Raw genomic sequence first — 26,835 nt, 5'->3', positions numbered from 1 at the left:
ACATTTTTAAAAATTGAACCAACTTGCAATGCTGTTGCTTATTATTTTATAAGTTACAGCATCCTTAAATTACAGATACAATAATTTAAAATGCTTAGTACTAACATTTGAATTGTTTATTAAAGGTAATAAGAATCATTCTCTCTAAAGGGGAGTAGCAGAAGTCCCATTTCTTGGAACATTTAAAATTAGACTGGTGGATGTACTATTTGTTAAGAAACAAATCTGCATAGGCAGCATGATGATCAGTGTCTTCATACTGAATCATTAGTTTCAATGATTAGTGCAATATATATTAGAACTATATAATGTAGCGGATTGATACTTAGATCCTGTCCTGTTTGACTAAGAAAAAACAAGTATACTGGGAAAACAAACTATACACCCACCTGCCTCCCCGCCATAAAACCAAGAGTACCCAATTATCAGATTAACTAAGAAAAAAGGATGTAAAAGGCAATGTAATAGCAGATGGAAGTAAGAGTACAAAGGAAATTTCTCACTTCTCAGTACAGCAACATCTCTATTTTAAAGAGCAGCATCACCAGACATGAAAGGAAGTCCAAATCCAGACACCCTCCCAGTAGAAGGACGCTTATCATTATGTGGAAACTTGAAGGCATAGAACCTCTGGAATGTGGCAGACCCAGGAGGGGATAGCGAAGACAGGCTACATGATTCTATGAGAATTTTCCATATCCGTCTTTATTCAAATACTGTAGTAGTTTGATCACTGAATTTTTTGCCCATTGAATTAATTCCTCATTTCTCTTGAGGCTTGGGGACTTTAGATTTGAGAAAAGATCACACTTGTTCAGGGTAGATAAAAATCCATGATTTTTAAAAAAGATAAATCAGATATGATTTAAACTGGATTTTTTAATTTAAATTAAATACAGGTTTAATCTTGGAAAAATAAATCTATTTCAAATTAAACTTGAAACAGACAACTTGCATTAAGACCTAAACTTATTATTTTTACAATTATTTAAATTAAATACAAAAATATTAAAAAAGTATATGTTTGCAGTCACGGCTTAAAGAAAGTTAAAAAACTGGATCAGAGTTTAATGAAGTGATAAACCAGCTTTTGACAGCAGTAGCCTCTTCTGCAGTTGCAGAGAGAATATTTTCATTTTACTTTCTTCAACTAGTTCAGTCCAAAGACTAGTTCATTCATAGTTAAGAAACCAATCAGGAGTTGAAAAAAGCAGGAAAGCTCTTTTTACTCTTCCAATCTATGAATAAAAACGGGGGTGAGAGGATGAGATCTATTAGTTTGAAAATTGTTTCTGGTCACCATGTCCTTCAAAAACAGGTAACACTGTCTTTGATTAATGAATCAGTAAGGTTTAAATGTAAAAAATGTTTTGATAAACTTTGATATTTTTTTCTCATGTATCCAGTACATTTAAGATGCTGGTTTTGAGCATTTTTAATTGCATTTCCATCCAAATAGAGCTTGATGCAAATCACAAATAAAAAATTAATCTAGTAAATAAATGCATCATTCCCCATTTTCTAACATACTAAAAAATAAGAATCTGAATAAATGTAAGATAAGCTATATAATTGCTTAAATAAATGTGTATTGATATAGTGTATCCTCCTGGTTAGCAAAAAGCACCAAATGTATTGTAAAGGCTATACTGAGTTGCAAATCAACATGTTTTAATGGCTATCAACAAATGAGAATAAACCTTTCTTTAGGAAAATAATTAAAAAGTACAAACATTATTTACAGGAATGATTCCTACTTGCTGATTTAAGTCAGCAATTTAAATCATCCATCCTGCACTTGTGTGCACAGCCCAAACCCTCAACTTTGCTCTTTAGTGTGTTTCTGTTACTGCCCAAAACCCAGTATCTCCTCCTTCCAGGGCACCTTTCTGAAAGTGGCTTTTGGACACACAGTATAATGCCCAACACTGTGTACTTAGAGGGTTTCTAGAAGCAGAGCTATCACTGAAAAAATGGAAATAAAAATAAATCAAAGTGGGGGGAGGGGAGAAAGATGGAGGAGATGCATAGGACCTTACCTGGTGGCGTAAACAGCAATGGAAAGAGTGAAAAATGCCCTGTAGTTGTCAGAATCAGATAAATGCCAGCACGTTTTGGACTCTCCACAGCCAACAAGCTAAAATACAAGAACTTTATGATTTACCTTTTGCCTCTTAAAAACCAAGCCTAATTTTACCAAAATACACAAGTCATAGTTGACAGACTGAAAACAGCTGCACAAGCAGTTACTGCTGCACTAGTGGTGGAGGAAGTAAAATGGTACCTAGCAGGGGCCACTCCTTACACTTGGCAACCCCTAGACTCAAACCTGTGTAAGGGAGACATGCTCCCCTACAGAACCCATACTGGCTCTTTCCCCCAAGCCATATGGGTTTGGGGAAATAAACAGCAGGAAACTGCCAGCCAGAGACTGAAGCTGCTGAGTAGCTGCATAAAGTAGTTCAAGGACGGACAGTCAGGCACTGATGTCAGACTTCACTTACTGTTCTTTTCCGTGCCAAGTAGATGTTCATGCCAATCTCCTCCTGCCCTTTCCTGTGTTTTTCCAGTTACGGAATCCCCACCTAACACAACCTCACCAAATGGATTTAAACTAGGGCTGTCAAGCGATTAAAAAAATTAATCACGATTAATCATGTAATTACAAAAATTGTGATTAATCACACTTAAAAATAATAGAATACCATTTATTTAAATATTTGTGGATGTCTTCTACATTTCCACATATATTGATTTCAATTATACCACAGAATACAAAGTGTACAGTACTTACATTATATTTATTTTTGATTACAAGTACTTGCATTGTAAACAAAAAAAATAAGTATTTTTCAATTCACCTAATACATGTACTGTAGTGCAATCTCTTTCTACATTTGTAAGTTCAGCTTTCATGATAATTATGTACAAAAAACATTGCACTGAAAAAACAAAACAATGTAAAATTTTAGAACCTGCAAGTCCACTCAGTCCTACTTCTTGTTCAGCCAATCCTCAGAAAAACAAAGTTCGTTTACATTTGCAGAAAATAATACTGCCCACTTCTTGTTTACAGATGTCACCTAAAAGTTGTAGCTGGTGTCACAAGATATTTACATGCCAGATGTGCTAAAGATTCATATGTCCGTTCATGCTTCAACCACCATTCCAGGGGGACATGCGTCCATGCTGATGACGGGTTCTGCCTGATAACAATCCAAAGCAGTGCAGACTGACACATGTTCATTTTCATTATTTGAGTCAGATCTCACCAGCAGAAGGTTGATTTTCTTTTTTGGTGGTTTGGGTTCTGTAGTTTCAGAGTGTTTCTCTTATTTTAAGACTTCTGAAAGCATGCTCAACACTTCATCCCGCTCAGATTTTGGAAGGCACTTCAGATTCTTAAACCTTGGGTCAAGTGCTGTAGCTATCTTTAGAAACCTCACATTGTTACCTTCTTTGCATTTTGTCAAATCTGCAGTGAAAGTGTTCTTAAAATGAACATGTGCTGGGTCATCATCCGAGACTGTTATAACATGAAATATATGGCAGAATGCGGATAAAACGGAGCTGGAGACATACAATTCTCTGAAGGAGTTCAGTCACAAATTTAATTTAACTTTTTTTTTTTTTTTTAAAGTGTCATCAGCATGCAAGCATGTCCTCTGGAATGGTGGCTGAAGCATGAAGAGGCATACAAATGTTTAGCATATTTGGCACATAAATACCTTGCAATGCTGCTACAGAAGTGCCATGAAAATGCCTGTTCTCACTTTCTGGTGACATTGTAAATAAGGAGAGAGGAGCATTATCTCCGGTAAATGCAAACAAACTTGTTTGTCTTAGCGATTGGTTGAACAAGAAGTAGGACTAAGTGGACTTGTAGGCTCCAAAGTTTTACATCGTTTTGCTTCTGAGTTCAGTTATGTAACAAAAAAAAATCTATATTTGTAAGTTGCACTTTCATGATAAAGAGACTGCACTATAGTACTTGTATGAGGTGAATTGAAAAATATTTTTTATAATTTTTACAGTGCAAATGTTTATAATCAAAAATATACTTTGATTTCAATTACAACACAATATATGAAAATGTAAAAAAGCATCCAAAATATTTAATACATTTCAAATAGTATTCTATTGTTTAACAGGGCAATTAAAATTACAATGTATTGCGATTTTTTTAAATCATGATTAAATATTGTGAATTAATCGCATGAGTTAACTGCAATTAATTGACAGCCATAATTTAAACAGAACCAAAAAAAGTGAGGAACTAATCTGAAGTTTGCAGCCATCACGTTGTTCACTCTGCTCGTATGTTCTATCCTTCTCCCCTACCCTTTATCTTGTCTATTTAGTTGTAAGCTCTTTGGGGCTCAGATTGTCTCTGTCTGTACAGTGCCTAGCACAGTGGGGCCCTGATCCCAACTGGCCTCAAGGCAATATCCTAACAAACAAAATAGTGGTAAATAGCAAACTGCTGTTTCATCTGTCAAGTGACAGTGAGGCTCAGAGGCCAAAAGATAGGCCTTCACAAATATAGCATACTACAAAGTGAATCTCAAATCTTAGCTATTTAAACAGAAGATCTGCTTAATCAACTACTAATGCCTATGGATAGGGATCCCTGTATTGCATAACTATAAAATCCACTTCAGACCATAGAACTGTGCTGCAGAATCTAAACTTGTCTTAAAAAATGAATTTTCAAGTCCTGTTTGTGAAGCAAACCTTGATGTAAGTGTAATCCAATGCCATGATGCATATCTGAATTTGCAGGCAGCCTGAAACAATAGCTCAGAAGTGTGAGCTATCCCAGTCATCTTAATGCATTAATTCTAAAACCTGAAGGTGACAGGCTAAATGTTAATTTTGTTCCTGGTCATGCTTATTCAGTAATCCTAAATCACCGACCAGGCCTTCTTGGATACCAGAAGTCCCAAATATTCCTGTATCCAGCTACCAAGACTTCCCCATAACGGTTTCTATTATGCAGGTATGTATGAATATAAAAATATGTAGCATTCAATGAATGTTATGTTGCGGCTATAGTACTGATTTTCAGATTAAATCCAATTAAAAGCTCCATTTTAAGTTTAATGGAAACTGCACAGGATTTCCCAGCTGAATGCATAAGATTGCTACTGAATTTAGGCTCAGTTTGCCAGCTAACATGGCTTTTGGCAACCTGGTTAATTTTTTTGTATTACCCTACTACACAAAGTTTACTAAGTATCTGAAGCTAAACAAGTTTATTTATTGTCACGCTATGTACAATACACATGCCCCAAATGTTCAAATGGAAAGATAGATAGGAAAGCATGGAGTAGTTCTATCTGGGAGTCATGACTCCTGGATTCTACTCCCGCTACGCTCTTGACTTGTGTTGCTTTCAACAAATTACTTAACAGTTTCTTTGTGCTTCTATGCCCATTTGTAAAGTTAGTACAATACTTATCTCAAAGGGCTATTGTGAGGATAAGCTACCATTAGTAAAGCATGATGAAATCTTTGGATAAAAGGTTTTCCATGAATACAAGGTACCTTTTAAAAGGAGATGAATTGCTAGGAGCACCTGAAGAGAAATGCTACTTTTTGGAGCAGATGTGTGTTATTTTGCACCACTGAACAGTTAATATGTTCCACCTCAGAGGGGGCTATATTTAAGGGGTGGATGAAGTGATTCTTATATGTAAAGTGAATTAGGATGCTTCAGTACGAGAGGTTTTACATATGATATGAATTCTCTGAAATATCATACTGAAAACCAAGTGACAATCCTCCTTTGAAAAGCTCCTCAAATCACAGCCTGCAACCAGATGAATCTGAGGAACTACCACTTAACAAGTCACCTACCTCAAAGGAAGAACAGCGAGGAGTATTGCTTTTTCATGCACATGCCAGCCAAACATGAATGAGCTCAGTGCACAAAGTATCAGGCACTGAAGAAAGCCTCTGGGCCCTTGGGGTTTAAACCAAAGACAGAAAACAGATGGCTAGAAACAACAGGCAAAAATAAGACTTCAGTGTAAAAATTCACAATCCTGTATATAAGCTATTGCCCATATGAAGCTTTATGATGTTATTACTGAAATACACAAATGAGCATCCAGCTCCTGTTTTTACCACAGCACCGCTTTGTAGCATCCCAGGAAGGTACCTATTTCTGGTGTGTCTATGTAGTGCTGATGGAAGGTGTCAAATAGATAGCACGGAGATTGAAGTCTTCCATCTATATAACAGGAACATGGACAGCAAAAATGCAGACTTCACTCACACTGCCAAATGAATGGTGTTTTTCTGATTGTGGGGAACTGCCTCTGGGAATTTAACTGGAACCACCAACCCACTTCACATAAGTGAACATCTAATGGCTGTTTAGTATCCTTTGGCCACCAATATCCTGACTGATGATCTAGGATATCTACATCCAATTTCCAGTCACCTGAGCCTTCTGCTCCTCACTCCATTAAAAAAGGTGGGAAGTTGAAAAGCGAGGGATCAACTCTATTATTCCTGGCTCCAGATAATGCTATTAGGAGCTCTGTAAGTTTTCCAAACAGCTCTGCCAGTGCATCGCACTCCAGTCTTGATATATCCCTTGAATTTTACTCAAATCACTATTTACAGAATTACTTCCAGCTCAGTAAGCAAAATGGTTTTGACCAGAGTCCCTGCTATAGGTCTGTCTGTCTCTGGAATTCTCTATAGTTGACATAGACCATGGCTTCTAGGAATACTCAAGAGAATGCTTTGTTATGCAAAATTACTACTGCCTCTCTTTTCCAATACTAAGATACCTAGTTCAAGAGCAAAAATATATGTAAGTATCGGGAACATTTATGTTATTCAATTAAGGGAAAAGGGGACACGGAAATTAAACACATCAAAGATTATCATTTTTTTTAAAGTTACCAATATGGAGATGAAGGTACAAATTAGTGTTGCTAGTGGAGTCACAGAAGGAAGGACGGTGTGCTGGAATTCTTGAACCAATCCACCTGTCATTGAGGCTTTAGGAATCTTTTCAGGATCAAGGAATTTATATTTTATACCTGCAAGTGAACACAACGTTTGTCAAATAGCATAGGCACATTTTCAGCTATAGATACACACTTAATTTTTATGAAAAGTGTATAATATGTACATATTAATATATAAATCAATATAAACGACAATTATGTGAACACAAAGATATGGCAGAGATTTCACACAAGTTTCAATAATCAAGCTATTCTTCTACAGCAATTGGGAACCTACTGCTATGCAACGCATAGAGCTGAAAAGCAAATGATTAAATTAATCTTAAAAACAAGCAACAAAATTTCATTCATTACATGAATTCAGAAAGGGAATTTGAGTCCCACAGGGGGCATTATATGCAAGTAAGCACTGAAAATACAAAACTAGTTTACTGTACCAACAACTGCTAATGTTTTGTCCACTGCATTGTACAAAGCCCAAAAATTAGGGGCCCAATAAGCATGGCAGAGGCCTCTCTTGAAAGGGAAAAGACGTGAAATGACTTGAGGTAGTTGGCCCTGTAGGGAACAAAAAGAATATAAGAGGACCCTTATTTAGAGATTCTTCACAATTTTTTTTTTAATTGTTCAACTTTGTTTCTAAGGGCTTGTGTACACTACCGTTTATGGCAATGTAACTTACGTCACTCAGGGGTGTGAAAAAGACACCCCGAGTGACAAGTTACATCGACTTAAGTGCTGTCCACCAGCACTAAGTTGGCAGGAGACACTCTCCCGTAGACATAGCTTCCACCTCTTGTTAAGGTGGAGTAATTATGCTGATGGGAGAGTGCTCTCCCGTCGGCATAGCGTGTCTTCACCAGATGTGCTGCAGCTATGCTGATGTGGCACAGTAGTGTAGACTAGCCCTAAAAGAAAGGTTAGAGGGCTAGGGAATAAGGAGTCATTACCAGTACTGCAAAGGGTCCCAATGAAAGAGCAGAAACAAGGCAGACAATCAATCCCAGCAAAGCTATGCGAAGAAAGCTGAAGCTGCTCCACTTGAGGGATCCATCTACAGAAAATTAACATTCATATTAACAGAGATATTTGGGGATGTAGAAGAGGAATAGGAAGTAAACAAATTGACTTTAGTAGTAAAGAAGCTAGTACGAGTATCACTCTTTAAGTGAATATTTTCAGTCAGTAAGTAGTATTTTGTCCAACAACTAGGTTTACAAATCTCAAAGTTATACCCATTTCTCAACAGCTAGAGAGCTCTACTTTAATTTGCTAGTTTATTATTTGTATTATAACACCTAGGAGTTTCAGTCTTGGACCAGGACCCTGCTGTACTAGGCACTGTACAAACACAGAACAAAAAGACAGCCCCTGGCCCAAAGAACTTACAGGCTAAATATAAGACAAACAGATGGATACAGACAAAGAAGTAAAAGGACACAATGACACAATTCTGTCAGTGTGACAGTCAGTGGTCTGAGCATACCAGCAGCTCAACCACTGTCAAGTCTTCTCTAGTCTTCAGAGCAAAAGTAGAGTTTTAAGGAGGGTTTTGAAGATGGATAATGAGGTAGCTTTGCAAATGTTTAAAGGGAGTTTCCCACAGCCATGGGAGAAAGCACAAAGGTGCTTGTTTGACCTTTAATAAGTGGGTGATGGAGGATGGCATGATTGGCTGACTGGAGGTCGGAGTCTGCTTTTCAATAATGAATGAGGGAAGATAGATAGGGTGGGGATATATTGTGACGGCCCTTGAAAGTGAAGACTAGTAGCTTATGTTTGATACGAAGGGATGAAAGATCGATACTGAAGGGAGGAAAAGAGAGGGGTGACATGATCAAAACAACAGACCAGGAAAATTATCCTTGCACCAGCATTCTGAATGGCTATCAGCAAGACAAGACTGCATTTGTCAAGACCAAAGAAAAGGATATTCAGCAACATGATGAAAGATGGTATCTTGAATGGAGAGAGTTTGATCTAGCAAGTCTCTCTCATTTCTAACAATTTTGACATCAGTCTAACAGTAATTTTGAAAATGTAGCGATGATGCTTGTTTTGCTTTTCCAATAACAAATGTTATCCAGTTTTATAACAGATTGTGAAATACACAGATTTGCTATATTTATATAAAATCTTAGGCATCTATGGTTTAGAATGAGAATGCCATTACTTTCAGCTTAGAATGCTTACATTTTTTACACACCACTTATGAAATACTGTGCTCTAACTGCTGCCACTTTATGAGCATGCTTCTTCAACAGAATAGAGGGAACAAAGATAGCCCTTAGCAATATTTTGTGCAGTGGTCCTCAACACAGTGCCCGCAGGCGCCATGGAGCCTGCCAGAGCACGTATGGGCACCCGACTAGTGACAAGGTGTGAAAAGTAGTGCCGCAGCCCCGCACCTGCTGGGGACAAACGTTCTCTGTCCCCGGCAGGCGCGGGGCTGCAGCTTCTCTCTGCACTGCCCAGCGCAAGCTGGTCTCATTTTCGTTCACTGGAACGACCTACCAGGTTTAGTAGTATCATAGTAGTGCAGATGTAGGCTGTCTCATGAGCGTGTTGTTGGTTCCAACCTCTTATCACTCGTGTATCGTTGCTTTTTTTTCTCCTTGCACCTGTGCACGCAGTGGAATGTCAGTGACCTGTGTTTCTCTATATTATGTGAGTATTCTTTCGCTGCACTGATACTGCTGTTTTCTCATGCTTTGTGATTTATTATTTTAACATTTTGCCCCAAAATGAGTGGTTCAAATAAAAAACATGTATTATTTCAACACAGAGTGGGAAGAATCCTATAGTTTTATTGAAAATAAAGGGAAATGCGTTTGCTTATTGTGTGGTGGTACTGTTGCAGTGCCGAAAAAACAATGTTGAACACCATTTCCAAACTAATCACAGCTCTTTTGACATTAACCATCCACTTAAATCTGAGTTGCGAAAGAAGAAAAATCAATCAACTCAAATCAAACCAATCTGCCCAGCAATCTGTTTTCACTAGACAAGTGGTAAAGTCTAAAAGTGCTAATCTTGCTTCCTTTAAAATTGCTCATCTGCTCGCAAAGAAGAAAAAACCCTTTCAAGATGGCGAATTGTTGAAGGAAGCATTTTTGATTGGTGCTGATTGCCTGTTTCAAGGATTTTCTAACAAGCATGAGATTTTGTCGGCAACACATGGCTTGCAGTTATCAGATAACACAGTTACGAGGAGGATACATGAAATTTCAAGCAACATGTAAACTCAGCTAAAGGATGACTTGGAAATATGTGATTGGTTTTCACTGCAGTTCTATGAGTCGACAGATGTATTGGATACAGCGCAGTTGGCAGTTATCGTGAGGATGGTATTTAGTGACTTCACCGTAAAAGAAGAGTTACTAAAGGGTGAACAAAGGGTGAGGACATATATATATATTCAAATCATACTCAAGATCAATTATGCCACTACATACACTGTCTGCAATCACCACTGATGGGGCATCGGCAATGATGGGCAGCGCCAATGGATTCACTGCACTCTGCAAGAAGAATGAATCCTTTCCGAACTTTGTCTTATCATTGCATTATCCACCAAGAAGCTTTGTGTGTCAAAGTTCTCTCTTTTCAACACGTCATGAATGTCGTTATTAAAATAATTAACTCTATTTGAGCGAAACCTTTGCAACACCGACTTTTTAAGGCCCTGTTGGAAGATGTTGATGATAAACAGTCTGATCTTATCTTGCACACAGAAGTGCAATGGCAGAGCAAAGGTAAAGTTCTTGCATGTTTTTTAAGCCTAATTGAAGAGATCAAAGAATTTCTGAAGTCCACAAATCAGAACTTTGAGCAGCTAGTAGACTCCAGCTGGTTAATGGACTTGGCTTTTCTTGCCGACATTACTGACAAATTGAACATTTTAAATCTTGAGCTCCAGGGAAAAGACAAACATGTGGCTCAAGTGATAGGTTCCGTAAAATCATTCAAAGCAAAACTGATCTTGTGGATGTCACATATGAAGACAAAGTCTCTTGTACATTGCCCACATATGAAGAAAATGGTATGTGACAGTGATTTTATCCCATCACCATTTGTTATCCACATTCAAACATTTCTAGAACAATTTGAAAAGATTTCAACACTTCACCATCACTGAGCATGTAGTTGCCTTTCTTGTGAATTCTTTTACTTGCCAAATAGAAGTAACAGAAATGGCTACATCAATTGCGAGTCTCATTCAAGTCAGAACAGAAGAAGTGGAACTGGAGATTTTGGACTTCAAAATGATATTGTTCTAAAACCCTGCGCAACAGATGAAAACTTTTGGAATCTGGTTGACCGAAAAAAAGTTTCCTGCCTTAAAAAAATTGTAGCATACAAAATAAAATCTTATTCTGGTTCCACTTATCTATGCGAAGTTCCGTTTTCAATAACGAACATCATAAAATCAAAATACAGATCTTGGCTTACAGATGCCCATCTTGACGATTGCTTACAAATGGGAATATCATCCTACTCTCTCAACTATGAAATATTGGCTGAAGAAATGCAGTGCCAAAAATCACAGATTTTAGTAGAAAGCCACATGAATTAATGATACCTATTTTTCCATTAAGTGCTGATTAGCACATATGATTAACTTGTGTTTAGCTTTTTTTCATATTTGTTTATTGAAACCCAAATACAAATAACAATACAAAGAATTTTTTAAATTAACTATAACTGCCTATCTATGTTAAAGTAAGTGCACCACTATCTTAATATAATGCCACCCGATATAACATGAATTTGAATATAACGCGGTAAAGCAGTGCTTGGGCGGGGGCAGCTGCGCACTCCGGTGGATCAAAGCAAGTTCAATATAACACAGTTTCACCTATAACACGGTAAGATTTTTTGGCTCCCAAGGACAGCATTATATCGAGGTAGAGGTGTATAATAAATATATTTTGGACCAGCAGTTCAACAATGTTTTACTTTTTTAAAATAAATAAGATAAAAACTGTTTATGATATTTATTTTGTAAAAGCTTCTCAATTTTCTTACAGGTAGATAAAAAAGAGCAAATTCACATGGTAAGGTGAAAGAGTAATTGCCGAATAATTTAATTAATACCTTTTACGTGTAAAATTACCTTTTTTATCCTATGGATTCACATATGTAATATTAAATATGATATTTTTGTATTATTTAATGTACAAATGCAAAATAAGCCTTGAAAAACTGCTGACGCCCGCCACACACTTCTGAAAACATGAATGTGCTATTGGCCACAAAAAGGTTAGGGACCACTGATTTAGTATATGCATGAGGAAAAGGACACATTGCCATGATAAATTCAAATGGACCATTATTTCAAAGTAGGTCTTAGCAGGAAAAATTAAATTCAATCTACCTACATCTATTCTTTCTGATACCTAACTTGAACTTCATGGTCATTGACTTTATTCTGGTAATACAACATAAATGTCATTTTGCCAGTGAAATATAAATATCTATGACCATTAGTTTGAGATCGGTGTCAGAATATCTCCTTTTAAACATTTAGACTGTACTTTTTACCAAACTGGTTCTAAATAGGCTATTCGATGAAAACAAGAAGTCTGCAGTAGTTTTGCTGGTAAAACAGCTCCAAGTACACAAGGCATGTTGTGTATTGACATGGATGTAATCACTTCTGACTGGCTTATTCACTTTTCATTCCTTCTTCTTTCTTCTGAATTTACAGACATCCACAAAATACGATTAGCCTGTAGATGCCTTAACTCTCCTAGCCTGTTGCTTTCAACTATAAGCCCCATTAACTTGAGGAATTCTGGAGATTAAAGTGAAGAACATTCTTTGCAAGACTTATATCATTGTACTTGCTGTTCACTATGCAAGAAGCACTCACCCTATTCCGATCTGTGTAGCCAGTACCGCCTCATTTAGGTCTTGAAAACTCACCACTTTCTGATGCCTGGTTTATATTTCTTCTCCTGGATCTTTTTTCACCTTATTTTCATTTGCATAAGGAAATAAGATGCCAGGATATAAAATCATATTGCTTCTAACCTTGTCTCTTACCCCATCCCCTCTCTATTATTTGTAACCTTCATTTGTTGAATAGTATTTAAACTGTAGATGATCTTCTCTTTGGTGCATGGACCCGTGTCTTTCCTTTTCTTCTCAAAAAGATCTAGCATATCTTTGGGCACTATAAAGTGAACAGTAATCCACAGAAATAGGGTTTGAAGGGACCAGCTGAGTCATCTAGCCCAGTGGTTCTCAACCTTTTTTCATTTGCAGACCCCTAAAAAACATCAAATGGTGGTGTGGACCCCTTTGGAAATCTTACACATAGTCTTCAGACCCCCAGAGATCCATGGACCACTGGCTGAAAACCACTGTTCTATGATAACGACAACCTTTCGCGGACGCCTTAGACATAGTCTGCAGACCCCCCGGGGTCCATGGACTACAAGTTGAGAAACACTGATCTAGCCATCCTACGTCTCTCCAGAATAGGTTTCTATAGCACTCAAATTGTTCTGAAGACTCAAGTCAAGCCAAGACTTTGAAGTACGGAAATGATTTGTGAGAAAGAGAAGCTTGTTCAAGAGCAACTTTAAAAACAGTCTCCAATAAAATACTTTAAGTCAAAGCTTCTATTTCATTTGGATTCACTGAATAAATGTGGACTTATCACTACCTCATCACCATACTGCTTCATGCCAAGATAATATGTCAGACTTACAAAAGAGAATGTCAAGGACAGTAATGACAAGTTAGCACTGAATGTAAATGTCATGTCTTTCTACACTTCCTGGGCCCTCTTCTCACATATCATTAATACAAAACACATTAAGGAAGGATCAGTAACTTACCTGCCCTATTTGCAGTGAAACAATAGGATCGTAGCAAATATACACAATACGCTGGAGCTACATAGATGTAGATGTGTTTGAAATGCAGGAGAACAGCAAAAAGAAGAGCACCCTCCAAATGCCTTTTCTAAATGGAAAAACAAGTTATAGAGATGGAAACCCCACGAGAGCTGCATTTAAACTAATTCTACCTTAACACTAGCAGTTTCAAAGACGGACTTCCTCCATTGCCTAAAGCATCAAAACATTTCATGTATGAATGCAGGGATGGGTATTTTTCCCATTTTCCTAGAACAAACAACTAGGCCAGAGCAGAATAGATTCAGGAAACAAGATAATTTCTTGACCATAAGGGGTGTTTGGAGCCCAGTGGATCTCTCATATCTCCCCAGCCTCAGAGATAAACCCCCTTCCTCAGTGTAATCTTTCCTGCCAAGAGACTGGTAGCTCCCTCCAAAATAGGTGAGTTCTCTCAAGCAACAACTAGGAAGAAGTTGTGTATTTACACAGCAATACATGGAGCTCATTCCCTCACAGGGGGGCAGATATGGTGTCTCCACAGCACAGCTAATATTTTATGGCCAAGTGAACTGAAAACCAGAACAAATACTAAGAGATCCAGTTCTAGTGGGCAGCAGTTCAGAACTGCTCTGACTTATTACAATAGGAGCAGGCCCATGATTAAGGTTAAAAGTCTTGTCACGGGACAACAAAACCATGGCAACTTGATTTTATGGTTACCTGAAATAAGCGAGCAACAGAAAGAAGCATCAATCCAAATAAAAAGCCATTGTACTGAAAGTGAATATCTGAACTTGTGTCAAGGAAGAAATTTTTTACCGTCAGTTTGCTTGGGCAGAATTAGAAGTCCACAATCAGCAAACAGATCAAATAGAACTATAATCAAGGAAACATTCCTAAATTATTACTCCAAGTTGTCAATAGAATTACCTTTTTGTTATCCGTTCTAATTAGAAAATATAAAAGCTGCAGAGCTTAACCTCACTAAGAAATTCTTGGTTACATGCAGGTAATATAGCAAAGTGTTACATGTATTATGGAACTCAACAAAAAACACTACAAACAAAGCTATTATGCTAAATGGATTCAATTATACTCCGCTATCCTCTTCCATCACCAGTTTCACTTGATGAAAAATCCCCCCTTTTTGCTGAAGTTTTAAATACTAGTCTCTTACCAGAAGTGACTTAAATGTTTGAAGTACACATATTCAGGTGTTTGAGTTGCCAATGGAGGGGGCTGTGGTGAAAACTGTCACAAATGGTTATTTTGTGCTGTAAAAATAATTGCTGCCATGCTCCTTCTATATTTCCCTCACTACACATATAACTGAAAAAATGGTAATGGCATGCTGGAAACTTGGCATGGAAATACACCTCACTAATGAGTACATATTCATGGTGAAGGATGGAAAATATCACTTTAATATAAAGTCATGGATGTTCAAAAATTGCTGCTAAAAATATAATGAGAGCTCATACTTCTTGAAGTGCACTGGATTTTCATGCAGCTCCTGAAGTGCTCATTTTTTAAATGTATATTAACTGCCACTAACAAGTACTCCGAGCTAGATCAGTGCACATTTTGCCAAGACTGACTGATGCTAACTAACAGATCTAGCAAGTATTATCATTTTCTACTTTCTCCTTTCTTTTAAATGAAATGTTGACAATTAAAGGCAAAGAAAGTTCATTCAAGTTCTAGGTTGCACACTAACAAATCAAAGTAAAAAAAGAGTCTGCTAGGCTGACTGCCCCAGAGTCGTGGACCCTCTGAACCCTGGAGAAGTTTGTGAAACACTTCAGGTTTGCCAAATCAGTAAATTCCGACCAGCTCTAGTTGTAATCCAACTCTTTGGAGCTATATAATCATGATCAGAGAACTTTTACAAATAAACTTTGAATATATTGTTACAATGAAACTTTATTCAGCTGAGACCTCCCTGAAACCCAAACAGTAACATACATATTGCAATCAAGAGTAATATTAGTTCTGACTAAGATATTAAATACTGCCAGTGGTTTTTGTATATTTTGTATTTGATTTGTTTAAAGTCTTGCTAGATTTTGACAACTAACTGAAAGGATACGATCCACAATTAATAAGCCAAAGTTCCATAAGAGCAGAACAGCAAGAACAAACATTGGTTTTTCCAGAAGTTCTTTTCCAGGTCGTTTCCCATTCACATATTTGCAGCATCTGTATGAAGGAAATCAAACAGTAATACAGATTTATTTATTTTAGCACCAATTCATATTATTAACACGGAAGATGATCTCTTCAGGGAAGTTCTGCCATATGCCAGTTATAAAAAAATTGCTGTCACTTTTAGTAATTCATTCAAATTATCAAAGAAAAAAATAATTTACAATGACTTATACTGTATAACAGGTAATATGTTTTTAAAAAAATAAACTGTTCCTATTTTAGGAAAAGTTTATTTTTTTAAACACAAAACTCTGAAGGTCTGATTAATTTCCCAAGAAGAAAGTATCAAACAGACTTCAGAAAATTATAGGTTAAGAACAATAATTTTAGAAGGTTTTTTCCTTGTCTACGTTACAACCATAATCTTATTATTATTGAATCAAGGAATTTTTAAAATCTAATTTGTTTTTTGCATTCTCTCACCTTGGAGAAGGAAAATATAATAGCATAACTTTTATTTACTTTACAGTCAGTAAGTTTCATTACCAGGTTCTCATGCATTAGCACACTACAGTGTTTGGAATGCAACATGCAAGGTAGTATTTATTTTAAAGTTACTTCTATTGGACTTTAAAAAAAAATACAGAATCTATGACCATACAACAACACTCCACTCAGTATGAGTAAGACTTTGCTATTTCTAAATCACTTTGGTAGGCAACAGGTTTTTCTTCAAAATACATGCGCTCTCTCCACACCCCCAACGTGAGAGATTACACATACTCTTTGCTCTCCTCCAAATCCATGGTACATTTAAATATGCTATAAACTTTTATTAAGACTGCTTAACTAATTGCCAATAAAAAGTTAAATTAGGAATACAAGACCAACAGAAAAGAATGGTTTAATATGTGACAAGATGTCAAAATTACATGAATGAGATTCTTTCATGTTTAGAATCATAAGAGGGTGAAAAAAAACTTTGGTCATCCAGTCTGAGCTTTGAATTCCTTCAGAATTCTTAAACTACCAAGTACATTACATATGAGAGAAAGCAGCAAAGAGTCCTGTGGCATCTTATAGACTAATGTGCATCTGACAAAGTGGGTATTCACCCACGAAAGCTCATGCTCCAATACATCTGTTAGTCTATAAGGTGCCGCAGGACTCTTTGCTGCTTTTATAGATCCAGACTAACACGGCTACCCCTCAGATATGAGAGAAAGTAACTAATGTCTAAAATAAATGTAATTGTGCCCACAACCTTAGACTCCCCAGATAAAAGAGGAAATAAGGTCTTTTATCTTTGCTACACCCCCTGTCCCCCGCTGTTCCTTTAATAGGTTTAGCCAACAGTGTTCTTTCCACACATTTACAAGTCTGTATGTAGACATCTTTGTGATTACCCCCTGCCCATTTCTGAAAACTCAATACTTTAAACAGACACCCCACTGTCCCCAAAGAACAGAACACTGAAACTTACTCATGGGCTGCATACACAAAGAGAATATCTGTAAAGATGACAGAAAGTCTTTGGAAGAAGACTGTTGCCTGACTGGAGTAGTTCAAATTTTGGATAACCAGCATTTCCTGGTCAAAGTATTTGGCAACATGTGAAAGTGCATATTCAAACCAAGCAAAGAACGGAGGATAATCCAAGGTCCACTCAGAAGTTGCCTAAAAACAAAATAAGATTTACCAATTTACAACTGAAGATCAAGACAACTGCTCATAGAGATTTATATACAGAAAAGTTTGTCATATGGGATTAATTGGTATGTTCACTCCAGTAGCCAATATCGAACAAAGGCTAATACCTTTGATTTCAATCCTACTTTACAATGGAACGGAGCAATTGTACAATGCTGAAAATGACTTCAGCAGCTCTGCTATGACATAGTAGCGTTTATGGAGGAACTGGAAGTCTTTTGGTGTTGGCAATGGGTAGCTATGGCAGAATTCGCATTTTTTTTTTTTTTTTTTTTTACAACTGACTGATAATATCATTGTTTATTTTTAAGCATTTTTTCAATTTTTATCAATTTAAATAATAAATTATTGGAGCGGGGTGGGCAGACAATCTAGCAACAGTAGGCATTGACATTCAAAAAGTTAAAGCTTTATAACTTTACAACACAAGTTATCAACATCACGTCAAAATATACAAAGTAAATATCCTTAAAACAAACTCTAATAAGTTATCAAGCAGCATTTTTCTTATTTTGCTTACTTGTAAATTTTGATCATCATCGATACTACAGTGAAGGCAGTATAAGAACCTATAACAGAACTAAACAGCTCTCTCTTCACAAGCATGCCAATTATTTTTCTGATGTGGACTGATGTCCACTGTGAACTGCTTCATTCAGGTTCTTTCATACTGTTCCTGTCTCTGTTACTCTTGCTTTGTATCACTTAAATCTACACATTTTAGTAATAACCTTATTCTTAGTTTGACTACAAGCCATCTTAGGGTATATGTCAAAATGATGCGTGTCTCCTCAGCTAAGCTAACAGACTGGCACAGCAGGGAGCTGACGCAGTTTAAGTTTTAGTAAAGCTCTCCCGAAATTTCTGAGACCGAGAGTAACACTGTGTCTTACGGTTCTGGGTGCCCTGAGAAGATCACACTAACACAATGGGGTCCTGATCCATGATTGGTATCCCCAGGCATTACTGCAAAACAACCACCAACTACTGACCATCAGTATCCATGATGTATATTTTCTGTGAAGAAAGGACTTCATTCAGGATGTCAGACTGGTGTCTCTAATAAGCACAAAATTCACACACAATCAAAAAGCAAATGACCAGAACAAGAACTTACTTCATAGTACCACTGAGAGACTGGTAAATTGTGAGTGATGGCAAGCCAGTTTCTATGTACTTCAAAATCTGTGGAATGACTGCAAAGAATATGGACATTAATAATAAGGTATGTATGGATTTAAAGATTAAAAAATCTTTTTTGAAATATTCAACCATTTACAGCTACACAGAAAAGAATCAGAAAGAAACTATTTGTGTTGCTAGTCCAGTGGATTTAGCTGCATCAAAACCATAGTGGTAATTAGGCAATTCTTAAAAAGAAGCCTGAGTAGTAACTATAAGAGAGCATGAATCATCTTGGTTCTGACAAATTGCTAACAAACAGGAATATTAGGATCCAGTTATAGCTCTCAGTTTTGCTTGGCATCAGGGGCTGAAGTGCCTATTTTGAAGTAATCCAATTTTAAAGTAACAGAATCATAGAAATATAGTGCTGGAAGTCAAGTCCAGCCTCCTGTGCTATGGCAGGACCAAGTAAATTTAGATCATCCCTGAAAGATGTTTGGCCAACCTGTTTTGTTTTTTTTTTTTTTCAAACTTTGAATTCCACAAGGATTCCACAACTTCCTTTGGAAGCCTATTTCAGATCTTATAGTTAGAAAGTTTTTCCTAATATTTAACCTAAATTTCTCTTGTAGAAATATTGCAGATTAAGACCATTACTTCTTGGCCTACCTTCAGCTGACATGAAGAACAATTGATCACTGTCTTCTTAACCACAACCCTTAACATATTTGAAAACTTACCAGGACGTCCTTCATCTTTCTTCTCTCAAGACTAAATAAGCCCAGTTTTTTTAAACTTTTCCTCATATGTCAGGTTTTCTAATACTTTCATCATTTTTGTTACTCTCCTTTGGACTCTCTCCAATTTGTCCAATCTTTCCTAAAGTGTGGCACCCAGAATTGGATACCTTACTGCAGTGGTTCTCAAACTGGGGTTAGGGACCCGTTAGGGGGCGTGAGGTTATTTCTTGGGGGGGTCACGAGCTGTCAGCATCCACCTCAAACCCTGTTTTGCCTCCTGCATTTATAATGGTGTTAAATATATTTAAAAGTGTTTTTATTTTATAAGGGGGGGGGGTCACACTCAGAGGCTGGCTATGTGAAAGGGGTCACCAGTACAAAAGTTTGAGAACCACTGCCTCACTCCAAATGAGGCCTCACCAGTGCCAAACGGAGCAGAACAATTACCTCTCATATCTCGTATATGACACTCATGTTAATATACCCCAGAATATTAGCCTTTTTCGCAACTTTCATCACATTGTTGACTCATTCAGTTTGTGAACCACTATAACCCCCAGATCTTTTTCAGCAATACTACCATCTAGGCAGCTATTCTCCATTTAGTAGTTGTGCACTGCATTTTTCCTTCCTAATTGAAGTACTGTGCACTTGTCTGCACTCAATTTCATCTTGTTGAATTCAGACCAATTCCCTAATTTGTCAAGGTTGTTTTGAATTTTAATCCTGTCCTCCAAAATGCTTGCCACCCCTCCCAGCTTGTCATCATCTGAAAATTTTATAAACACACTCTCCATTCCACTATCCAAGTAATTAATGAAAATATTGAAAAGTACTGGACACACCCCAGTAGGACCCCACTAGATACACCCTCCCAGTTTCAGAGCAAACCACTGACACTCTTGGAGTTCAGCTTTCACCCTGTTGTGCTCCCACCTGATAGTAATTTCATCTAAACCATATTTCCCTAGTTTGCTTACAAGAAGGTCATGTGGCACTGTGTCAAAATCCTTACTAATATACATCATATCTACTGATTCCCCCTACTCACTAGACCAGTAACCCTGTCAAAGAAAGAAATTAGGGTGGTTTGGAATGATCTGTTCTAGACAAATGCATGTTGGCCATTCCTTTATAACCATGTTATCCTCCAGGTTATTTACTTAACTTATACAGCGATATACCTATCTCATAGAACTGGAAGGGACCTTGAAAGGTCATTGAGTCCAGTTCCCTGCTTTCATTAGCAGGACCAAGTACTGTCCTTGACAGTTTTTTTCTCCCCCCCCCCCCAGATCCCTAAATGGCCCCCTCAAGGATTGAACTCACAACCCTGGATTTAGCAGGCCAATGCTCAAACCACTGAGCTCTCTCTCAGATAATACCTGTTAGAAATATAGATATAAAACAATGGAGAACATACAACATACATAGCTAAAGAAAGACCTACTTTGCATAGGACTAATTTAGTTTATAACGTTTTACCATTAGCATTACTACTTATTACAAATCTTACTCTAGTTGCTCGGCAACAGAAATTATTACAAACAAACAATTTGTACTACAACATGACTTGAAAGTGTAAAGAATTTTTTTAAATTAAGTATTGATATCAGATTTAAACATTTTGATAACACTATTCCCACCTTAATGAACCCACTGCAAAGACTCACTGCAGAGAGTATTCATATTGTACAAGGAGCCTGACAACTGAAAACAGTTCCAATTTACAGAAAAGCTGACTCCTGTTACTCAGAAATGTAAAAGCTATTAGATAGACTATTGGAAGATTCATGTCAGATGTTGTTCTGATCTGACACAGCTGTCTGCCAAATTATTAAAGCTGCATTATAAATATGTAATGCTTTTGGTTACCTCAAGGGTAAACTGTCTTAAAGTTCTAGTGCGGTTACAAAAAGGTCAGGTATTTTTAGTCCTTTCCTCGTGTTACAAAAATAATGAGAAACGTATTTAAAAATCAAACCATTCTGCTTTATAATTGTAGAATCAAACTTCACATGAACATGAGAAATATTTTATGTAATACGAAACAGATTGAAGAATCAGACAGTATTAATAATGAGCCAACTAACACTTACGAACATGCTAAGGAAATGAACATCACAGAATATCAGGGTTGGAAGGGACCTCAGGAGGTCATCTAGTCCAACCCCCTGCTCAAAGGACCAATTCCCAACTAAATCATCCCAGCCAGGGCTTTGTCAAGCCTGATCTCAAAAACCTCTAAGGAAGGAGATCCCACCACCTACCTAGGTAACCCATTCCAGTGCTTCACCACCCACCTAGTGAAAAAGTTTTTCCTAATATCCAACCTAAACCTCCCCCACTGCAACTTGAGACCATTACTCCTTGTTCTGTCATCTGCTACCACTGAGAACAGTCTAGATCCAACCTCTTTGGAACCTCCCTTCAGGTAGCTGAAAGCAGCTATCAAATCCCCCCTCATTCTTCTCTTCTGCAGACTGAACAATCCCAGTTCCCTCAGCCTCTCCAGCCCCCTAATCATTTTAGTTGCCCTCCGCTGGACTCTTTCCAATTTTTCCACATCCTTCTTGTAGTGTGGGGCCCAAAATTGGACACAGTACTCCAGATGAGGCCTCACTAATGTCGAATAGAGGGGAATGATCACATCCCTTGACCTGCTGGCAATGCCCCTACTTATGCTGCCCAAAATGCCGTTAGCCTTCTTGGCAACAAGGGCACACTGTTGACACATATCCTGCTTCTTGTCCACTGTAACCCCTAGATCCTTTTCTGCAGAACTGCTTCCTAGTCATTCGGTCCCTAGTCTGTAACAGTGAATGGGATTCTTCTGTCCTATGTGCAGAACTCTGCACTTGTCCTTGCTGGACCTCATCAGGTTTCTTTTGGCCCAGTCCTCTAATTTGTATAGGTCCCTCTGGATCATATCCCTACCCTCCAGCGTATCTACCACTCCTCCAAGTTTACTGTCATCTGCAAACTTGCTAAGAGTGCAGTCCACGCTATCGTCCAGATCCTTAATGAAGATATTGAACAAAACCGGGCCCAGGACCAATCCTTGGGGCACATCGCTTGAAACCGGCTGCCAACCAGACATGGAACCATTGAACACTACCCGTTGAGCCCGAGGATCTAGCCAGCTGTCTATCCACTTTATAGTCCAATCATCCAGTCCATACTTCTTTAACTTGCTGGCAAGAATACAGTGGGGGACCGTCTCAAAAGCTTTGCTAAAGTCAAGGAATAACATCCACTGCTTTCCCTTCATCCACAGGCCCAGTTATCTCCTCATAGAAGGCAATTAGGTTAGTCAGGATGACCTGCCCTTGGTGAATCCATGCTGACTGTTCCTGATCACTTTCCTCTCCTCTTAAGTGCTTCAGAATTGATTCCTTGAGGACCTGCTCCATGATTTTTCCAGAGACTGAGCTGAGGCTGACTGGCCTGTAGTTCCCCAGATCCTCCTCCTTCCCTTTTTTAAAGATGGGCACTACATTAGCCTTTTTCCAGTCATCCGGGACCTCCCCCGATCACCATGAGTTTTCAAAGATAATGGCCAATGGCTATGCAATCACATTTATGAACTCCTTTAGCACCCTTGGATGCAGTGCATCCGACCCCATGGACTTGTGCTCGTCCAGTTTTCCTAAATAGTCCTGAAGCACTTCTTTCTCCACAGAGGGCTGGTCACCTCCTCCCCATACTGTGCTGCCCAGTGCAGCAGTCTGGGAGCTGACCTTGTTTGTGAAGACAGCGGCAAAAATATCATTGAGTACATTAGCTTTTTCCACATCCTCTATCACTTGGCTGCTTCCCTCATTCAGTAAGGGGCCCACGCTTTCATTGACTTTCTTCTTCTTGTTAACATACCTGAAGAAACCCTTCTTGTTACTCTTAACATCTCTTGCTAGCTGCAACTCCAAGTGTGATTTGGCCTTTCTGATTTCACTCCTGCATGCATGAGCAATATTTTTATACTCCTCCCTGGTCATTTGTCCAATCTTCCACTTCTTGTATGCTTCTTTTTTGCGTTTAAGATCAGCAAGGATTTCACTGTTAAGCCAAGCTGGTTGCCTGCCATATTTACTATTTTTCCTACACATCGGGATGGTTTTTTCCTGCAACCTCAATAAATATGATCATATTTAGCAAATGAAAGTGTTCATACTTAAGTTTTAAGTTTGAATTAAAAGCACCTGTGTTCCATTCATTTATAAACTTTTGAAAATCCCACTCTGTAAATGTCTGAAACAACTATGTAGTTTAAGAGTAGAAGCATCTTTTGTTTACTATTAAACTTTTTCACAAAAAGTAAGAGACTTCACACTGCATCTTTAAAACAAATTTTAAGAGAGTTTAAAAAAAAAACCATAAATGGCCATAGAGGTTTTACTCAAAGCCGTCTATTTTGTTCTTCTTTGAGGAAAGAAGACATCATACTTTGATCCTCTAGCACAGATTTGAGGTGAGGTTTTATTAGGTCTAAACAACAATCAGGCTTCTTAGGAACATTCTTAATACTTTCTACAGAAGGTGCCACGTAACACTGCTCTCAACTCCATCATCATTACAAACCCAAATTTATTCCCAATCAGGACAAATAAAGAAGATGGATTCTCACTTATAATTTGTCTCAGAAGTGATAAATTATGAAACTGAGGTAGAGTATTAGAAAAATAAATACTCCCACAATGCCACATCATATAAGTGTGCAGTTCTATTAAATAGCCTCCTTCCATGTCGGGGCTTGGTAGCTTAGTTAAAGTCATCAGTATCTGTGCTAAAAGGCTAGAAATTTTGAAACTCATATGCAAAATTTAGTATCACTTTTATGGGTGACAGATAAGGCCTCTACTACCATCAAGCACAAAGTAAACCAAAACAAATGTGGGCGTTGGAAAAGATTTTTGACTCTCAGGTGACCCGATGCCCTGCTCCTCCAGCAGCACGAACAGAGCGGGGAGGCAATCTGCAGCCCAAAAGCTAGCACAGGATGTAACTATTGATGGGCTGCTTTGGGCAAGTTGCCAGCTAACTGCATAAACCCCGGGGCACCGTTCTGTGGGTGCAAGGTAGTTGCACTCGACTGTGAAGAGCCATCGCACTCAAACAGGAGTCCCACAGCAGCCCCCACACCCCAGGACAGCGGCATGGGGAGGCTCGGCCTCACTGCAGGTCCGCAAGGCGGCGCCGCGCAGCCCGCGCGAGGAGCCCCTTGTCCGGCTGACGCGAAGGTGCCGCGGCGGGCAGGGGCGGCGGCGCCCGGGGCACCACAAGGGGTTATGGCCACGCGACACTGCACGGGTGGTAACCAAGGCAACCTGGGACCGGCCGCCTGGCCCATGAGGCCGCCCAGGGGCTGCAGGTCAGGGAGGGGGAGGGGGAAGCACTGGCCACGGCGCCCGGGATGGCCCGGGGCTGCTAGCGCGGCTCCCCCGGGGACCGGGCGGGACACGCAGACGTGGCGAGGAGGAGGCTGGCCCGGCCCGGGGCGGTTTCGCGGCCCTTACTAGGTCGGTATGAGGAGACATTTGAGAAGAGAAACTCCGAGCGCCAGAGCCAGGAACCAGCAACCGCCGCTTCCGCCCGCCGCCGCCATGACACGCCGCTCGCTGACAATTCCGGTACCACCGCTGCGCACGCGCAGAAAGTGACCGCGCGAGCCTGCCTAGATTGAAAAAAAATAATCTTGCGACCACAGGGCGCATGCGCAAGATGTCCTCCTGTTCGCCTGTTGCCAGGACACGTGCGATTTCCGAACGCGTTAGTTCCCTTCGCCAGCTCTCCCTGGGGACAGGTCTACTGCGCAGGCGCTAATGTAGTGTCTGTTAAGTGGGGCTTGCTTCACTCCAGAATGAATATAGGGCTGCCAGGCTGGGGCATTGGGTCAGTGCTCACCGAAGGGGGAGAGTAAGCAGCACTCACTCTTCAACACCCCTTCCTGCACCATGTGGATTTTACCTGGTCTCCCACCCAAGTACTGGCTTGACTTAGGTTAGGATGGCTAGGAAGAATTTCAGCCATGAAGTGTTAGGCCTGCAACCCTTGGAGGTGTGCAGCAGCTGCATAGTGTAACCACACACGTGACATAAGCACATCCTACTGTGATTAGGGCATCTTGTAAGTGCTGATAATTATCACACCTTTGCGAAATTCTACTTGCCTATTGGAGTAAAAAGTAATTAGTTTTCTCTTCCTCTATCATAATCACTCCCCATGGGAAAGGGAGGGATAATCAATCCAGGGCCGGCTTTAGGAAGTGCAGGGCCCAATTCGAACACTTTCGGCGGGGCCCTGGCAGGGATGACTTAAAAAGAAAAAAGTGTAAAAAAAAGCCTTCCATTTCTTCCATGTATTATTTACTTTCCATAACTATATAAATAATAAAATTGTATATTATGCACATTGCATCATATATGCTGTTGATTGGTTATTAATGACTGCCGTTTCACATGTGTGGGTCCCCGCCACTCCCTGGGGGTGTGCACATGTGTGGGTCCCCGCTACTTCCTGCCCCCCTCATTGAAGCAGGTGTGCAGGTTACTGGCCTGGGAACTGCAGGGCAGCAGTGAACATGGGGCTGGTTCGAGACAGGGCAGGGGCTGACTGGAGGTAGGGTCTGGCTGCAGGCAGGGCAAGGAATGCGGGGCTGGCTGGAGACAGGGGAGTGTGGGGCGGGCTGGCTTCAGGCAGCGCCACAGGGGGGTGCAGCAAGGGTTGGCAGGGCTGGAGACAGGAGTATGGGACTGGCTGGCTTCAGGCAGGGGGGTGCAGCAGGGGTTGGCTGGAGATAGGGCAGGGCGGGCAGTGCAGGGCTGGTGCGGGCAGGGGTGTGTGGCAGAGGTTGGTTGGAGACAGGGCAGGGGTGTTTGGTAGGGGCTGGCTGTGGGCAGGGGGTGCAGAGCTGGCTGCAGGCAGTGGGGGGGGGCGGGGCTGGTGCAGCAGGGCAGGGGGTGCAGCAGAGGCAGCTGGAGCCCCGGCCCTTTAAAAAGCCCCCAAGTCCCCTGCTATCCCAGGGCTCTGGGGGCTATTTAAAGGGCCCAGGGCTCCCCTGCTTTTACCCCACCCCGGACCTTTTAAATAGCCGCGGGAGCCCTGGGGAATGCATGGGGGCGGCGGGGCTCCGGCGGCTATTTAAAGGACCGGGGTGGCAGGGGCAGCTGGAGCCCTGGCCCTTTAAATAGCCCCCAGAGCCCCCTGCTACCCCAGTGCTCTGGGAGCTATTTAAAGGGCCCAGAGCTCCAGCCGGGGGCA

General features: G+C 39.7%; 1 protein-coding gene across 3 annotated transcripts in view; it reads right to left on the bottom strand.

Moving 5' to 3' along the window:
- ALG8 (ALG8 alpha-1,3-glucosyltransferase) overlaps positions 1-25,183 on the bottom strand; it is a 28,681-nt gene extending 3,498 nt beyond the window's left edge. Inside the window, exons 1-12 of one of the 3 annotated variants that reach the window (XM_050941414.1) lie at positions 25,092-25,167; positions 23,452-23,706; positions 18,831-18,909; positions 17,487-17,680; positions 15,945-16,054; positions 14,576-14,643; positions 13,835-13,961; positions 7,937-8,040; positions 7,424-7,544; positions 6,919-7,058; positions 5,860-5,999; positions 2,040-2,137 (exon numbers count right to left, since the gene is read on the bottom strand). In XM_050941414.1, coding sequence (XP_050797371.1) covers positions 2,040-2,137; positions 5,860-5,999; positions 6,919-7,058; positions 7,424-7,544; positions 7,937-8,040; positions 13,835-13,961; positions 14,576-14,643; positions 15,945-16,054; positions 17,487-17,680; positions 18,831-18,909; positions 23,452-23,684 — 1,414 coding nt within the window. In that variant the 5' untranslated portion in view covers positions 23,685-23,706; positions 25,092-25,167. Of the gene's footprint in view, positions 1-2,039; positions 2,138-5,859; positions 6,000-6,918; positions 7,059-7,423; positions 7,545-7,936; positions 8,041-13,834; positions 13,962-14,575; positions 14,644-15,944; positions 16,055-17,486; positions 17,681-18,606; positions 18,731-18,830; positions 18,910-23,451; positions 23,707-25,091 lie in introns of all 3 variants that reach the window. The other 2 variants (XM_050941431.1, XM_050941420.1) reach the window with 2 other exon arrangements.
- Between the last annotated feature and the right edge of the window lie 1,652 nt (positions 25,184-26,835).

Source organism: Gopherus flavomarginatus, chromosome 1 (genome assembly GCF_025201925.1).
Source record: "Gopherus flavomarginatus isolate rGopFla2 chromosome 1, rGopFla2.mat.asm, whole genome shotgun sequence".
NCBI classification, from domain to species: domain Eukaryota; kingdom Metazoa; phylum Chordata; order Testudines; family Testudinidae; genus Gopherus; species Gopherus flavomarginatus.
Note: the sequence above shows the minus strand (reverse complement) of the source record. Positions and strands in the feature narration are given on the sequence as shown.